We start from the raw sequence: 13743 nt of genomic DNA on the forward strand, positions 1-13743 counted from the left end.
ATGAGTGAGTAAGATGCATTGATATTATGTGCGGACTCTACGCACGTGTGATAACTACTGGTGAACCACCAACCTTCAGAGGTGTTGTTCGACGTCATTCTTATTCTCTATGATGCGGATAGGCTTCTTATTGCACCGGTCTACAACGTCTCATGCAGCCTGTTTTCGCCTTCCTCTGTCCCTTCCAAACACCTTGTGCCCCGAAAGACTAAACTGCTCCAGGTTATCCGTCAAAGTATCTACAGAGCCCAGCGTCGTAGTTGACTCATCGGATCCACGGGAAGAAAACGAACCCTCCTTTCCGGGCCGTCTTCTATGGTTTACTGGATGTCCACACCTGCGCCGACTTCTCGACTTCTCCGACTTCTCAGAGCTTTGAGACGCGGTATCTGTAAGCGATCCATCAAAGCTGACACTTCGGCTGAGCGTCCCAGCGCTCGTGTTGGATGATACTCCTGACTCTTGATCCGTGGAAGCGCCGGGCTTTCCATGCCTTCTTCTTCTGTGGAATTTCTCCGCCGCCGCTTCTGCTGCTGCAAGGTGTCTCGGTGGACGCCGGTCTAGCTTCCTTCGGGATGATGATCTCTTTGCCTTTGATTCATCAGAAGGGTCAGCCGCCTCTGTGACCCCTCCTTCCTTTGAACCAATAGCTTTGAGCTGCTCTACGTGCGCCACAGCCTTGTTCTGATCTACGTCCTTGGGTGGGGTCGCAGGCGGAGTATCAAAGTCGATGCCTTCTAGCTCCGGTCGCAGTGTAGTCGCTCGACTCAATGGTATCTGCAAACTCAAGTTCTCCGAAGAAAAGGTGATGAGATCTTCTACTTCGGCTTCCTCCTCCATGACTGGTTCAAGATCTGGTGTCGTAACCGGTGACTCGTCCGCACATTGCTCCACCGAAGGGTTGGTTCGGGTGCTGACAGAGGCATATCTCTGGAGCGCTCGTCGGTATGTCTTAGTGTTGATCAAGTCGTAGTCAAAGTCAAACTCTGTGGTGCTGATGACAGAGTCCCTGTTCCTCGGTACGCCGACCACACTGCCTTCATCCAAGCAATCCGGACTCGCTGGTCGGAAGGTAGGGACCTCTGGGTAGTACGCGGCAGGTTCTCGGACGTCTTGCTTTGCAGCATTCAATGTTGATTGATTTTGCATCAATAATGTCTTTATGTCCTGGGTGGATCGACTGTGGGAAGTTTAGTCGGCGTAAAATGATGTGCGCTGTCTACCCTGATACTTACAGGTTCAATGTCTGAGTCAAGAGCGTTAACGTAGCTTTCTTGCGGTCTAATCGCCCAAGCAGACGTGTCATTTCTCCGTCCTTCCACAAGACTTTGATCTTAGTCTTCCAGTCAGTTCGAAGGAACAGATCCTCGTACTCTTTGCTGATGGACAAAAGCGTAGCATGACATCCGTTGACGGCCACCGTAAAGACATCCTCTAAGCCTAGCCGGTTAATGGCTTCTGGATCCTGGAGAACGACGCTCTCCACTTGTCGGAGCGCTATTTGTACCGCATGTACCTCCTCTGCAATGTCTGCTACGTTTTGTGGTGCATCGTCATAGGCGTCGATAGTCTCTTTAACTTTCCAAGAGGCTTTAAGAACGGCGCCTGCCAGAGACGCTGCAGCAGTGACGATGGTTACAGGATCCATGGTGATGAGTGGAAGAGTGAGGACCCTGATCTACGGCTGATCGTCTAAAATCAGGGTACTGCTTTGGTTTTGTTCTCATCCTGTATCCGAACTTCGTTTCATCGGGCCGTGCATGTTGCGATCGAGATGCATTTTTGAAACACCAGGCGAAGTGGGAATGCCGAGGTTGTTGAACATAAGCTTCATTGCACATGCATCATGCTCTGATCTGCTGCATTTTGCACGTAAAGCCTAGAGATGATTGTGTGATGGCAACTCGGGGACGTTTTGTTGAATCTCATTCAATTATATCTCTATGTCTGTACAGAAGGCTCCTCAAACTCATCTTACCCTAGTCTCTGAAGCTCCAGGATTTTTGACTTTTTGACTTCAAGAGGAACTGATCCTTCATCCTGGGGCCAAGACAGTCCAAAATAAGGTACCTTACAAAAGGCCCAAAAAATTCCAGAGTACGGATACTATTCAGTAATAAACGTTGATTACCTACCTTACCCATGGTGTGAGCCATGGGCCATGAGTTAGGTAGTTGAATCTCACTATTCTGCTGAGTTTAAGAGCAAAGTGAAACCTTTGAGCGCATCCTCAAACGCATCATTTGAGCACTTGCGAAATAGACACCTCACAGCTACTGGAATGTTGCAGGCATACTTGAATTGAAAGGGAGTCGAAGGTGGAGGGAACTTCATCAGGGGTCGAATAAAGTACTTCTCGCCAAGCCAAGATGGCATTTCTCACGAAGCACGGATCTGCCGTTGTGTTTTTTCGCTACTGCCAATCACTTCAACAGTGGATAGAAAGCGGCTGTGTCGCTGTCCTTCATTTCAAGTAATGCGCTGAAATGAGTGCCGAGACCTTCATTCTTCGATTGATAAGATGAGCCTCCGAGATATGAAAGCTACTGCTTCATGATGTCTCTCCCCAACGGCGGTTGTGCATTCAGTGAAATCGTGCTCGTAAGCATCCGTTGGAGCAAGGGGACTTCACTAAGCTAAACCGAATGAAGGGCCTACGAGGGACTTTCAGCTCGGTTTATGGAACCGAGCTGATTGATCCATGATCCCCGCTCTTGCATAAGGTAGCTGAGAGCTGTAGTTCACTGGTCAGGGCGCGTGTGTGAGGTCACCCCGCGGTGGCTCCCAACGGTCCCAGGGCCCTCGAACACGTCTAGACTTCAGACACTATGGTGGGCTGTTCGACGCCGTCTCATAGTTAATGTTCACCTCAAACTACTTCATACACCTCCGCCCAGTTCTCACATCACCCTCGCATCACGAAACATAAGGGGCCAGTGAGCTTTTGGGCCACCTGAACAAGGCAAAGGAGCATGGTGTGCCAGCGCCGCGTGTGCTGGCGGAGCTTCCAAGAGCCCCCAAGAGACCCCAAGACCCCCCTGGCCCGAGTCTCCGGTGGGTGATCTCACAGGTTTGCGGATCAAGCCCAGGCTCGACAGACTCTCAAATCCAATGAATGTTTTGCCCAGGCCGCCCAATAGCCCCCTAGGGCGCATTCCCGTCGTTTCCTTTCGTATTTGTCTTGGCGACGCACAATCCATCCGGCAAAGGGACGAGTCGAGATTGGATGGCAGGATGGGAAGGCCCTTGCACCGCCCCAATGCCCAGGCGAGCTGTGCCTCTTGGTGTCTCTTAGTAGCCACTTGGTGTTGTTCTTCTAGCTTTTACACCGCGTCATTGTCCTTCTTGGAAGCATACCTCTCTGGCCTGGCTGGCCTGGCCCGGTTCCAAGGTTCAATATTCTCCTCTTGTGCACCTTGACCGATGTAAACCCGGAGGCATCTTGTTTCTCTTCCAGTTGGAACTTGGTCCCATGTCGCCAAGGCAGGGCCATGAATCAGCGGGAATCCTAAGAGGATGCTCATGAGGAGTCCACATCTGCGCCAAGATGCGCGAAGGGGGGAACAAAAGTAGTATGAATGCCGCCGACATGCTCTTCCCCGGATTTTCTCCTAGATTAACTTGCTCTAGCTGCTTTCCGCATCTTCCGGTCGTTCGTCTGCGCTTCTCCCTAGATAATTCCACCTTTGCTGATCCCCTTCTTGTTGATTCTCAAGGTTGTTCTCGTCCACATGCAGCAGCCTACTCCCAAAACGTACCAAGTTGAACAATAACAACGTCCAAACCTCGAACACGGCGGTAAAAGATCACTGAGCCCCCGTTAAGCGAATCCTTCAGGAATTGCGCCTTTTCCCCCATTCCCAACCGGACCGGTACTATTATAACACAAGACCTCCCTCGTGTGCATCTATTCGACCCAGCACGCGGGTCATCGGTCTGGAAGTGTCGAAATCTGCGCCCCATCTTCCTCAACGTCACTGGTACCGGGTAGATTCTGGCCATGAACTACTGATCGTACAACTACCGCTTGACCAGTCGTTCGTTCCATTTTTCTACCACAAAAGCCCAGACTAGGGCGTATACCAGCTTAATCACTCGCTCACAATGCTGTCATCTCATATTCCAAGCGCAGTGCCGCTGGCGTTATGGGCATTCTCCAGGGCTGCCGATGCGGCGTACTCAATAGACACTCGAGGTACGAATAAGAAAGGACCTAAACGTACCACAACCCGTGTAACGCCAGAGAGCCTAACAGACACCACTACCCAGATGATATTCTCACGACGGCCAGCACACTCGCATACGATCTCATGAAATTTTACGAAGGAAACAAGACGGGGGAAATCCCTGGCATCTTGCCAGGGCCACCAGATTCGGGCCAAGGTGATTACTACTGGTGGCAGGGCGGCGCCATGATGGGTACATACGTCGACTACTGGTATTACACGGGCGACGAGAGTTATAATCACGTCGTTACAGAAGGCATGCTCCATCAAGTCGGAGAAGGCCGCGACTACATGCCACGGAACCACACCGCCTCTCTCGGTAACGACGACCAAGGGTTTTGGGGCATGACGGCGATGCTCGCGGCCGAGAACAAGTTTCCCGACCCCCCAGCAGATAAACCGCAATGGCTTGCGCTCGCACAAGCCGTCTGGACGACTCAAGCGGATCCGGAAAGGCACGACGAGACATGTGGCGGCGGTATGCGGTGGCAGGTTCCCAGGACTAACACGGGGTACGATTACAAAAACACAATCTCTAACGGGTGTTTCTTCAATATCGGTGCTCGACTCGCTCGCTATACCGGCAACGATACGTATGCTCGCTATGCTGAACAGACATGGGACTGGCTATGGGCGGTAAACTACATCGATCACGAGAACTGGCGAGTCTACGACGGCGCCCATGTGCCGAAGAACTGCACCAACATCTTCAAGGCAACCTTTTCATACAACATCGCCGTTTTGATGCAAGGCTGCGCCTTTCTTGCGAATCATGTAAGTCGCCTCTGTGACCTCATATCAGTCGAGATGCTAACCCTCCGCAGACGGGAGAGCAGAAGTGGTTCGACCGCACCGAAGCCCTCGCAAACCGCGCCATCGAAGACTTCTTTGCCGAAGGCGTCGCATACGAAATCCCCTGCGAATTCGAGACAGGTCGCTGCTCCCAGGACATGCTGAGCTTCAAGGGCTACGTCCATCGCTGGATGACTGTAGTAACACAACTCGTACCCTCGACCCGCGATCTCATCCTTCCGGTCCTGCGCAACTCCACTCTATCAGCCATCAAGCAGTGCACAGGCGGTGCCTCGGGTCGCGTCTGCGGATTCTACTGGAACAAGGGCATATTTGTCGACCCGGCTGTCGACAAGACCTCTGGCGCGGGGGAGGCGATGAACGTGTTGGCCGCGGTGCAGAGTTTGCTGGAAGTGGCTCCTCCTGCTACGAATACCACTGGTGGCACTTCAAAGGGTGATCCTAATGCGGGAATGAATTCGAACCCGTTCAAGGAGTTTGATCCTCTCACTACCGGTGACCGTGCTGGCGCCGGCATCTTGACGTTTGTGGTTCTTTCGAGCGCTATTGGGATCTGGGTGTGGATGTCGCTTGGGTATCAGGAATGGACTGAAGAAGAAAAGGGCAAAGGGAAAGCTCCCCCCCATGAGCGAAAAGGTTGATACTTCGGTAAGAGAGTGTTGCACCGGCGAAAATAGCCAGCCAGGAAAGCTAGAGTTGGCTTAAAAAAGAGTGCATGTTGACAGCCGGGAAGAATCACAGGGAATACTCTGTTAGCCCTAAGGCTTGTGGCAGTATGAACATCTCTCAGTAGCATATGTACGGCGTTTGATGTAACCGATTTAACAGGAGAGATCCAAATTTATCACATGCTTCTTAATCTCCTATATAGCTCTCAGGCACATTTGTTGGGCGTTATTCTTGCTTCTTGGCGCTTGGCCATGACATCGGTCTCATTGAAACTATTATAACGGCACAGATATTGGTAGTTGAGTACTTGACTATTCGACCCTGCTGAATACTAGTAGGATTACTGGCAGACTTTGAATATTTATGATAATCGTCAATTACGACGAGATTTCACAGGGGATTTTCCAGCATGAAGTTTGTTTCGACGTACTAGTAATCACATGATATTGAATCTTATACAAGGTCGTGGGTATCGCACTATAATTACAAAGCAAACATAATCGTGAAATGTACAGCGTCTATCTCGTTGTCTTTCCACCATCCTCCCAGCTCTCGTCCACCCCATCGTTTACTTCGTGTGCGTGACATGGTTGGCGGTATAAGCAGGTGCCATGGGAGCGACGCCGCCATTGTTCGGCGCCACGTATCCAGCCTCACCAGGCTGAGCCATGTGCGCATATCCGTAGCCCTGGTTTTGGCCTTGACCATAGCCTTGGGTGTAGCCATAACCGTTGTTGGTGTTGTTGTTGTTTCCGGAACCCGGGCCGGGCGGAGGGGCGTCAGTGCCGATGCTGGAACGGCCGTCGCCGCCGTAGTACTTGTTCATCTCTTGCTGACGCCTCTTGCTTTGGGTCTTGTGACGGCGGAAGAGACAGATACCAATGATGATTACGGCGAGGAAGATGACTACACCGACAACGATAGCTGCGATGATGCCCCCTCCGATTACTCTGACGCCGCTTCTGGTTCTGCCGATTCGGGTTGAGGTTGTTACGCGGGCGACTAGCTTTGCAACATCACGAGCAGTGTTTGTAGCTCCGAGTTGGATGGCGGGCATATTGGTGGCTTTTCTTGTCTTTGATTTGAGTGAAAATAGGTGGATCAAGGGCTGGATGAAGTGTTATTCTGTGACAGTTGTGGTTGATGCAGGGATTTCTTCTTGAGTTGACAACTTGTTGTGATGTTCTACAGGGAATTCATCAAGTAGGGTTAAGGAATACACTCAGTCTTTATCATTCTGAGCCGATACACTAGACTTCTAGAACGTCATCCCAAGTCCTTGAGCCACACGACAGAGACCACAGATTGATCGCCGCCCTAGTGATCCTCCATCACCGCCTCAGATCGTGCCAAACCAGCGCGATGCCAAATGACATCGGCTGTGGCACAGCATAGACCGAACCATCCCAATTAGGCAGTACGAGTGGCTGTCCGTCACTGTCGTAACTGAAGTCGCTGTATTGACACGTCTGGCTGCCTGATTCCAAGTTGTTGTGTGTGGTTGTAAAGTGGTAGCGGTCGCAGTAGCGCAACGCCAGAACCGCGGGATCGGCCGTTGATGTCATCGGTCTCACTGCCAAGGCGAAGGAGTGAGACCAGCCACAGCGACACTAAACTACCGCCAGCAGAGAGTAGACCTGTATTTTTGCTCGGCCGGTCGGTCTTCCGCGGGGTAGCAAGCATGAAGAGCACACGCCGTTCCAAGGCGGTTCGAGAAGGTTAATGGGCAAACGTTCCCGGGAAAACAGGAAAATGGGGCATTGTTCTGCGACTGCGCGGATTGAAACCGGATGCGGTCGTGGTGATGCTTAAGGTCCGTCCACACCAGCGCCGGTGAGAACCGACTCACCTGTTCCCCGCTCAAGTGACCAGCGGGGACCCTGAACATCGGCAATTTTCCGCCAGTAGATCTGGCGATTGTCCAGCCTAGTCAGACTACAGCTATTTCTGGATTGCAGTGATTGATGTATCACCTAATTTCCAGGAAAAGATGAGGTAAAGTGCACACCACAGTCGCATATTTCGCTCAACTGTAAAGGTCAAGTGAGTGAGATGAGTTTAAGAATCTTGTTCACGAAGAGCGGCTGAAGTAAAGGCGGCTTCAGACGTTACAGAATAGTGAGAGGCGACCCCATCGTAGACGGGATGCCACCACTTTTACTTCTCATAGCAAGAGGGCTAAAGGTCATCTGGCTCACTCCCGATGATGAATTAATGAGAGTCCACTCAAGACTCTTGAAGATTTCGGGTGATGTGTTTGTGGTGCTTGAAATAAATGACTCGCCGGGTTGATGGCGCATTTGTACGTAAGAAATTCCAGGGTGTTGACAATGGCGACCCTAAAAGGCGGACACCTGCCGATGACAATAATTGATTTTTGGCTTTCCACTGTAGAGAAAGTTTGATGAGGATCAGAATTTTCTTCATGGAGCATACATTATCATCTAGTTCTCCTACCGGACGATGAAGCATCCCTAAGTAGGTATTCTGTAGCAACCTTCCCAAGTGAACAGTCTCATTGGGTGGCTTGTGATGAGACGTACTGTGTCCATATGCCGAGGCCGTGATGGATCGATCTTCCGGTGGACCTCTTCTGAAAAATGGCACGAAAACACCAGACGAACCACAGTTACTATTCTTTACGGAGTACACCCGCTCAAAGTTGATCGCAGGCTCCGATGTATCGCCGCAAGTGGCCCTCCTCGCCATTCTCACCCCTCACTAATATCGGGAAATCCCTGCAGCTCGCGGGGGTTGGGCTGGATCGTCCAGATGGAGATGATCTGATAAGATAAAAAGTTATTGCTCACCACACTCACCCACGCACTATTCTGCCGCCCATCCATTCATGTTACAACTACACCCTTGTCTTCTCTTTCGAGCAGCCAGCAGCCTACTAGGGCCCCCCCAAATTTGGCGAAAAAATTGCTGCAGAATTGCAGAAAATCGCTCGCTCGCTTGAAGGAGGGGCGGGCGGAAACGTGATAACGAACGTTGGTTCTCGCCAGCCACAACTCTATCCCGAATCCGAGCGACAACTGGACGCCCGTCAACGGATGTAAGGCACAATCCAGGACCCTCTCTATCTCACAGTCTCTCTTCAGTCCTCATCTCTCTTATCTGAATCTTTCTCACACGGCCTTGCTTTTTGCTGCTGCAGCTGCCACCCTGGTATTCTCTGCACACTGGAGTTGAGTTAGCCGCGACGATCCGATCCAGCTCAGATGCCGCCCTTGGTCCCTCCTACGCGACGCTCGCGCAACGGCTGCATCGACTGCCGCAAGGCAAAGGTCAAGTGCGATGAGATTCGCCCCTCATGCGGAACTTGCGCTCGACGCAGGCTCGTGTGCCAGGGATACAAGACGCAGCCCGGCGCTGCACAACATGCCCGGCACTCACCCTCGTCTTTGCTGGCTGCCGGTGCTGGTGCCAGTAATACCGCTACTGCGGCAGCAAAGGAATCAGGGCCGGGATCTGCATCAAAATCCCCGGACCTCCTCTCCGTAGCCGTCTCCGCCGGGTCTACAAGCAGCAGCTCAACGACGCCGGCGGCGCAAAGAGCACCACCAGCTTCAAATCGACAGACACTGGCTCTGGATACACGCACTTTTTCTCTGCTTCCTCCGGGGTCGGTGCCCGTCGCGGATCAGCCGTATCTAGAAGTTTACTTCAACAGACATCCCTTCGAGCTGCTGATAGGTCACGAGTTCGTGTGCGAGATGAACGCCAATATCGTGATGATGCTGCAGCAAGATCCGGCGGTGATTGCTGACACGATTTCGGCCATTGGCTACTCATATGATGTCGGCAGCTCTTCCGCAGCGCTGCTGCCTGTACTGAACCGGAGGGCAAAGATCCTCGCAAACCTGAGGAATATGAAGCCCTCGAGTCATTACTTTGAAGAGGCGCTATTTCTGCTTCTCGGATTGTGTGCAATGGAAGTGAGTTCATGTTCTCCTTACCCCCTCTCTCTCCTGCGTGGGTCGGTTTTCATCACTTCTGCTTGGGACTGGACCATGAACCCGTGGACCTTGCATTAGATGGATGGATGGGCCACTACACCCCAGTGACCCGAATTGCATTGCTCACAGGGTCTAGCTCGTCACTCTGGCACAACCGGGACACCATGCAACCATACCCACAGTCCTATCAAACGTGGCCTCTCTTATCAGCCACCACGTTTCTACGGGAGGCGACGTATCTTCCGTGGCGAGATACTACCTTCGGGCACTGGCGAGACAAGATCTCGTCGTTTCTCTGATCCAGCTCCGCCGTCCTAGAGTTCCCAGCTATGTTTGGCTAGAGAATGAAGCAGCTAAGCCGGACCGTCTTCTGGGATATACCGTCACCCTCATGCCGCTGCTAGAAGAGCTGTGCACTCTAGCCGAGGAGGTTCGCGACCAGATCCTTCAGCCTGCTTTTCCAAATACTCTCTTGGGCGGTGGGAGTGCAACCTCGCCAACAAGCACAGAGGAAAGGGGCTCCTCGTCTCCGCCCATCTGCGTCGACAGCTGGCTCGACGCCGGCTACTCCAACCTCGCCTTTCGCGCCGACTCCCTCCGCCTGCGCCTCGAGTCCTGGAAGCCCACAATCTCAGACAGCCTCTCCTTCCGCGCGGCACGCAAATTCCGCGCTCAGGCTGCCTGCTACCGTGCGGGCGCCCTGCTCTACCTGCACCGGCTCTTCTGCCTCCCTGGATCCACGGCGGACGCGGACGGCGAGGCGTTAAGCAAGGCCCACGACGTGATGCTGTACACGAGCGGGCCGCCCTCCGAGTCCAAGATGCTGCTGTGGCCCGTCTTCATGGCCGCGTGCGAGATGCTGGACGCGGACGATCGGGCTGCCGTGCTAGACGTCTTTGACTCGATTGGCACGCATCGCAAGACGGTGACGGTTGAGCGGACGAGAATGTTTGTCGAGGAACGGGTTTGGAAGGCGAGGGATCAAGGGATGGAGTGGAATTGGATGCTTTTAGCGCAAGAGTTTCCGGGGGAGTGTTTGCCGATCTGATTCGATTTCCATCAACTGGGAGATCGGCCGGCGTGTGGGTGAGGTAATTAAAGAACTCACCCTGGGTTCGGGTTGTGGCGGCGGCGGCACGGCGGGCGGCATTTCATCATGAGCTGGGCCTTTCTCTCTCTCTCTCCACATCATAAGCATGATTTCTTGAAACAAAACGGGTGCATTAGCTTAGCTTGTAAAACTGTCTCCCAACGGAACATGTTGTCGTTGAAATAGGCTTCACTGCAAGCGCATCCAGTTGTTCGTGGATCGGGTCCCACGCGGTCTAGTCCTTGATGGTTAACCCGTTGTCTCGGATTCATAAGCTCTGAACCTGGCGACCACGTTGCGGCGCAGGCTTTGGCTATCTTTGCTATCATGACAGGCTATCTTGATAAAGCACGACAAGAACCTCAGTCGCAGTTTTGAAGCCTTGGACATGGTGGATGAACCAATCATCATTCACTACCGTTGGCACACTTGGCAATCCCGCATATGTCTCTAAAGCCTTGCTTAGCCAGCGCCAAGAGAGGATATCTGATCGGCCAGCTTGTCTTTACCATCGGTCGTCTTTTCCTCAAGTGGCCTTATTTCCATCCCAAAACTCAAGCTACTACTTTTCCAGTGTCTCCTAACAAAAATGGACGGATCAGGTGCGGGGTCCAATGTGACCTCGGAGACAATCGGCGTCACGCTTGGTGGTAGCGGGTGGGAAGACTGAAAAGTCTCTTGCTGATCCCTGGGGGTGGTCTTCAGGGATCTATGAATCTGATAAGGTCGAGCTGCAGATGGACTCGCACCACTCGATCAATCTGATAAGCCGCTGGGATGGAGGGTGGACTATCCCGTGTGGGGGCTGCGGTGTTTTATTACCGACATAAGAGCCACATCTGCTCTTTAGACCGAAGTATTCAGCAGAGTTGGAAAATTTGCACCAGCTACCGGGACGGTTCTCGAGCTTCAACTATTCGTCCGAGTTCCTCAACGAACTTGTCAGACATTGACGACTGTTGTCTGTACAGGAGATCTATTACAGACTCCCATCGCGTATAGGAACCAGGTGGGGATCGTCTTTCAACCCAAGACCCGCCATCGACTACGTCAGCCACAATGGCGAAAAGATTGCTCGAGAGATTTCGGGTGCGAGATGACCATGAGCACGGATACGAGACGACCAAATGGATCAATCCTGATATCGCACCTCTGCCTCCCAACAGAAGAACGTGGGGGATGTGGGCATTCCTTGGTTTTGGATCCATCTCCAAGTAAGTCTGGCAAAAGCTGCATTAGCTTAGGCATTTCACAACTTTTGTGTCCAAACGTGCTAACCATGTATTTACAGTCTTTGCATCTCGGCATGGACAGGCGCGGCGTCTCTGTTGTCGCTGGGTCTCACGATCCCGCAGACCATAGGCCTGATGATTCTGGCTAGAGCTCTGATTTGTCTGCTCGTCATTGGTAACGGATGGATGGGCTCCGAATGGCATATTGGCTTCACTGTGTCACAGAGGTAAGCGCTTGAAATTGTCGCTGAAGCTTTGCCGTGTAATGAGGCACGCGAGACTAACATGAATCCTGCAGAATCATCCTGGGTATGAACGGTGCCTACATCGGCCAGTTGATCCGAATCATGCTCTCCATCGTCTGGTATGGCTCCCAAGCCTGGCTGGGTGGTCTCTGCGTATCTGCCATGCTTAGCAGCTGGAGCTACAACTTCTTGATGATGGAGAACACGCTCCCAGAGAGCGCGCACATGGTCACTAGAGATCTGGTTGGATTCGTCATCTTTCACTTGATCTCGGTTCCCTTCCTGGTGAGAAACCCGAATTCGAGCTCCCAAGGCCTCTGACTAACACCGTTTCTGTAGCTCATCAGGATTGAGAAGGCCAAGATCCCCGTCATCACAGCCAACCTCATCGTCTTCGTCACAATGATGGGCATCACAATTTGGGCCTGCACCACTGGCGGCACAGGTCCCCTTTTCGAGTCCGGCGCAAAGCAGTCATCTCTTCTCACAAAGGAATGGGCCTGGGTCTACGGCATCATCGCATCGGTCGGCAACATTTCGGCGGGTATCCTTAACCAGTCCGACTTCACGCGTTTCGCCCGCAAACAAGGCATCCAGGTCCCTGGTATCGTTTTTTCCCTCTTCATCCCGGGAATGATCGTGCCCATCTTCGCCATCCTCACCGCCTCGGCGTCCATGGAGATTTGGGAGCTCGAGGAGCCTATGTGGAACCCACTGACTGTCATAACACAGTGGATGATGGACGACTACAGCTCCAAGGCCCGCGCCGGTGCCTTCTTTTGCAGTTTGGGCTTCGTTCTTGGTCAGATTGCGGAGAATATCCTCGGTAACGGATATGCTGCCGGTATGGATCTCGCGGGTCTGCTACCTACCTGGATCACCATTAAGCGTGGCGCGCTTCTTGCCGCGGCTCTGTCGTGGGCCGTTCAGCCGTGGGAGTTTTACAACACTGCTAGCACGTTCGTGTCTGTGGCCGCTAGTTTCTCCGTCTTCATGGGTCCCTTGACTGGCATCATGATGACTGACTACTTTGTCGTCCGCCGCCAGAAGATTGAAATCAGCCAGTTGTACACCGGATCCAAAGAGGGAGCTTACTGGTACACCTACGGATTCAACTGGAGAGCCTTCGTCGCTTGGGTCGTCTGCTTCGTCCCCGCCATGCCGGGAATGATTGCCGCCGTCAACCCCAACGTCAAGATTAACGATGGGCTTTATAAGTACTACCTTGGCAACTACATTTTTGGTTTCCTAGAGGCTGGAGCGCTCTATGCTCTCTTGACCTTTGTTTTTAAGCCGCAGAGGCTTGGGTGCCAGGACGACTTCGACCTCTACGGCACATTCGAAGATGATGTCGCGATCAGCAAGGGCATGGCGCCTTTTGAAAGACCCAAGGGGGTTGATGGGCCCATTGAAGGAAGATCAGTACATCTCCAAGATGACGACTCCAAGAACAAGCCTGGGCCATCCATCGCTGTTTGAAAATTTTGATACTCATACTTACATGTA

The 13743-nt window shown here is 52.5% G+C and overlaps 5 protein-coding genes across 5 annotated transcripts; 3 read left to right on the top strand and 2 right to left on the bottom strand.

Annotated features, from left to right (window-relative positions):
* Nucleotides 1–403: 403 nt before the first annotated feature.
* On the bottom strand, nt 404–1648 carry N0V96_003150 (uncharacterized protein; the record flags this gene model as incomplete). The annotated part of the gene is made up of 3 exons (XM_065756756.1): nt 404–591; nt 645–1180; nt 1236–1648. 3 exons carry the CDS (start codon nt 1646–1648, stop codon nt 404–406), a joined length of 1137 nt encoding a protein of 378 aa, XP_065614523.1.
* A 2662-nt stretch (nt 1649–4310) lies between these two features.
* On the top strand, nt 4311–5680 carry N0V96_003151 (uncharacterized protein; the record flags this gene model as incomplete). The annotated part of the gene is made up of 2 exons (XM_053189688.2): nt 4311–5000; nt 5051–5680. 2 exons carry the CDS (start codon nt 4311–4313, stop codon nt 5678–5680), a joined length of 1320 nt encoding a protein of 439 aa, XP_053052611.2.
* A 596-nt stretch (nt 5681–6276) lies between these two features.
* Nucleotides 6277–6765, bottom strand: N0V96_003152 (uncharacterized protein; the record flags this gene model as incomplete). Its single annotated transcript, XM_053189687.2, has 1 exon — nt 6277–6765. One exon carries the CDS (start codon nt 6763–6765, stop codon nt 6277–6279), a length of 489 nt encoding a protein of 162 aa, XP_053052610.2.
* A 2167-nt stretch (nt 6766–8932) lies between these two features.
* N0V96_003153 (uncharacterized protein) lies at nt 8933–10718 on the top strand (the record flags this gene model as incomplete). Its single annotated transcript, XM_053189686.1, has 2 exons — nt 8933–9649; nt 9807–10718. 2 exons carry the CDS (start codon nt 8933–8935, stop codon nt 10716–10718), a joined length of 1629 nt encoding a protein of 542 aa, XP_053052609.1.
* Nucleotides 10719–11819: 1101 nt separating this feature from the next.
* On the top strand, nt 11820–13716 carry THI7 (thiamine transporter thi7; the record flags this gene model as incomplete). The annotated part of the gene is made up of 4 exons (XM_053189685.1): nt 11820–11974; nt 12052–12219; nt 12291–12522; nt 12577–13716. The coding sequence occupies 4 exons, from the start codon at nt 11820–11822 to the stop codon at nt 13714–13716; spliced, it is 1695 nt and encodes a 564-aa protein (XP_053052608.1).
* Nucleotides 13717–13743: the final 27 nt, after the last annotated feature.

This window comes from Colletotrichum fioriniae (genome assembly GCF_027942845.1).
Source record: "Colletotrichum fioriniae strain IMI 355084 chromosome Unknown scaffold_3, whole genome shotgun sequence".
NCBI classification, from domain to species: Eukaryota; Fungi; Ascomycota; class Sordariomycetes; order Glomerellales; family Glomerellaceae; genus Colletotrichum; species Colletotrichum fioriniae.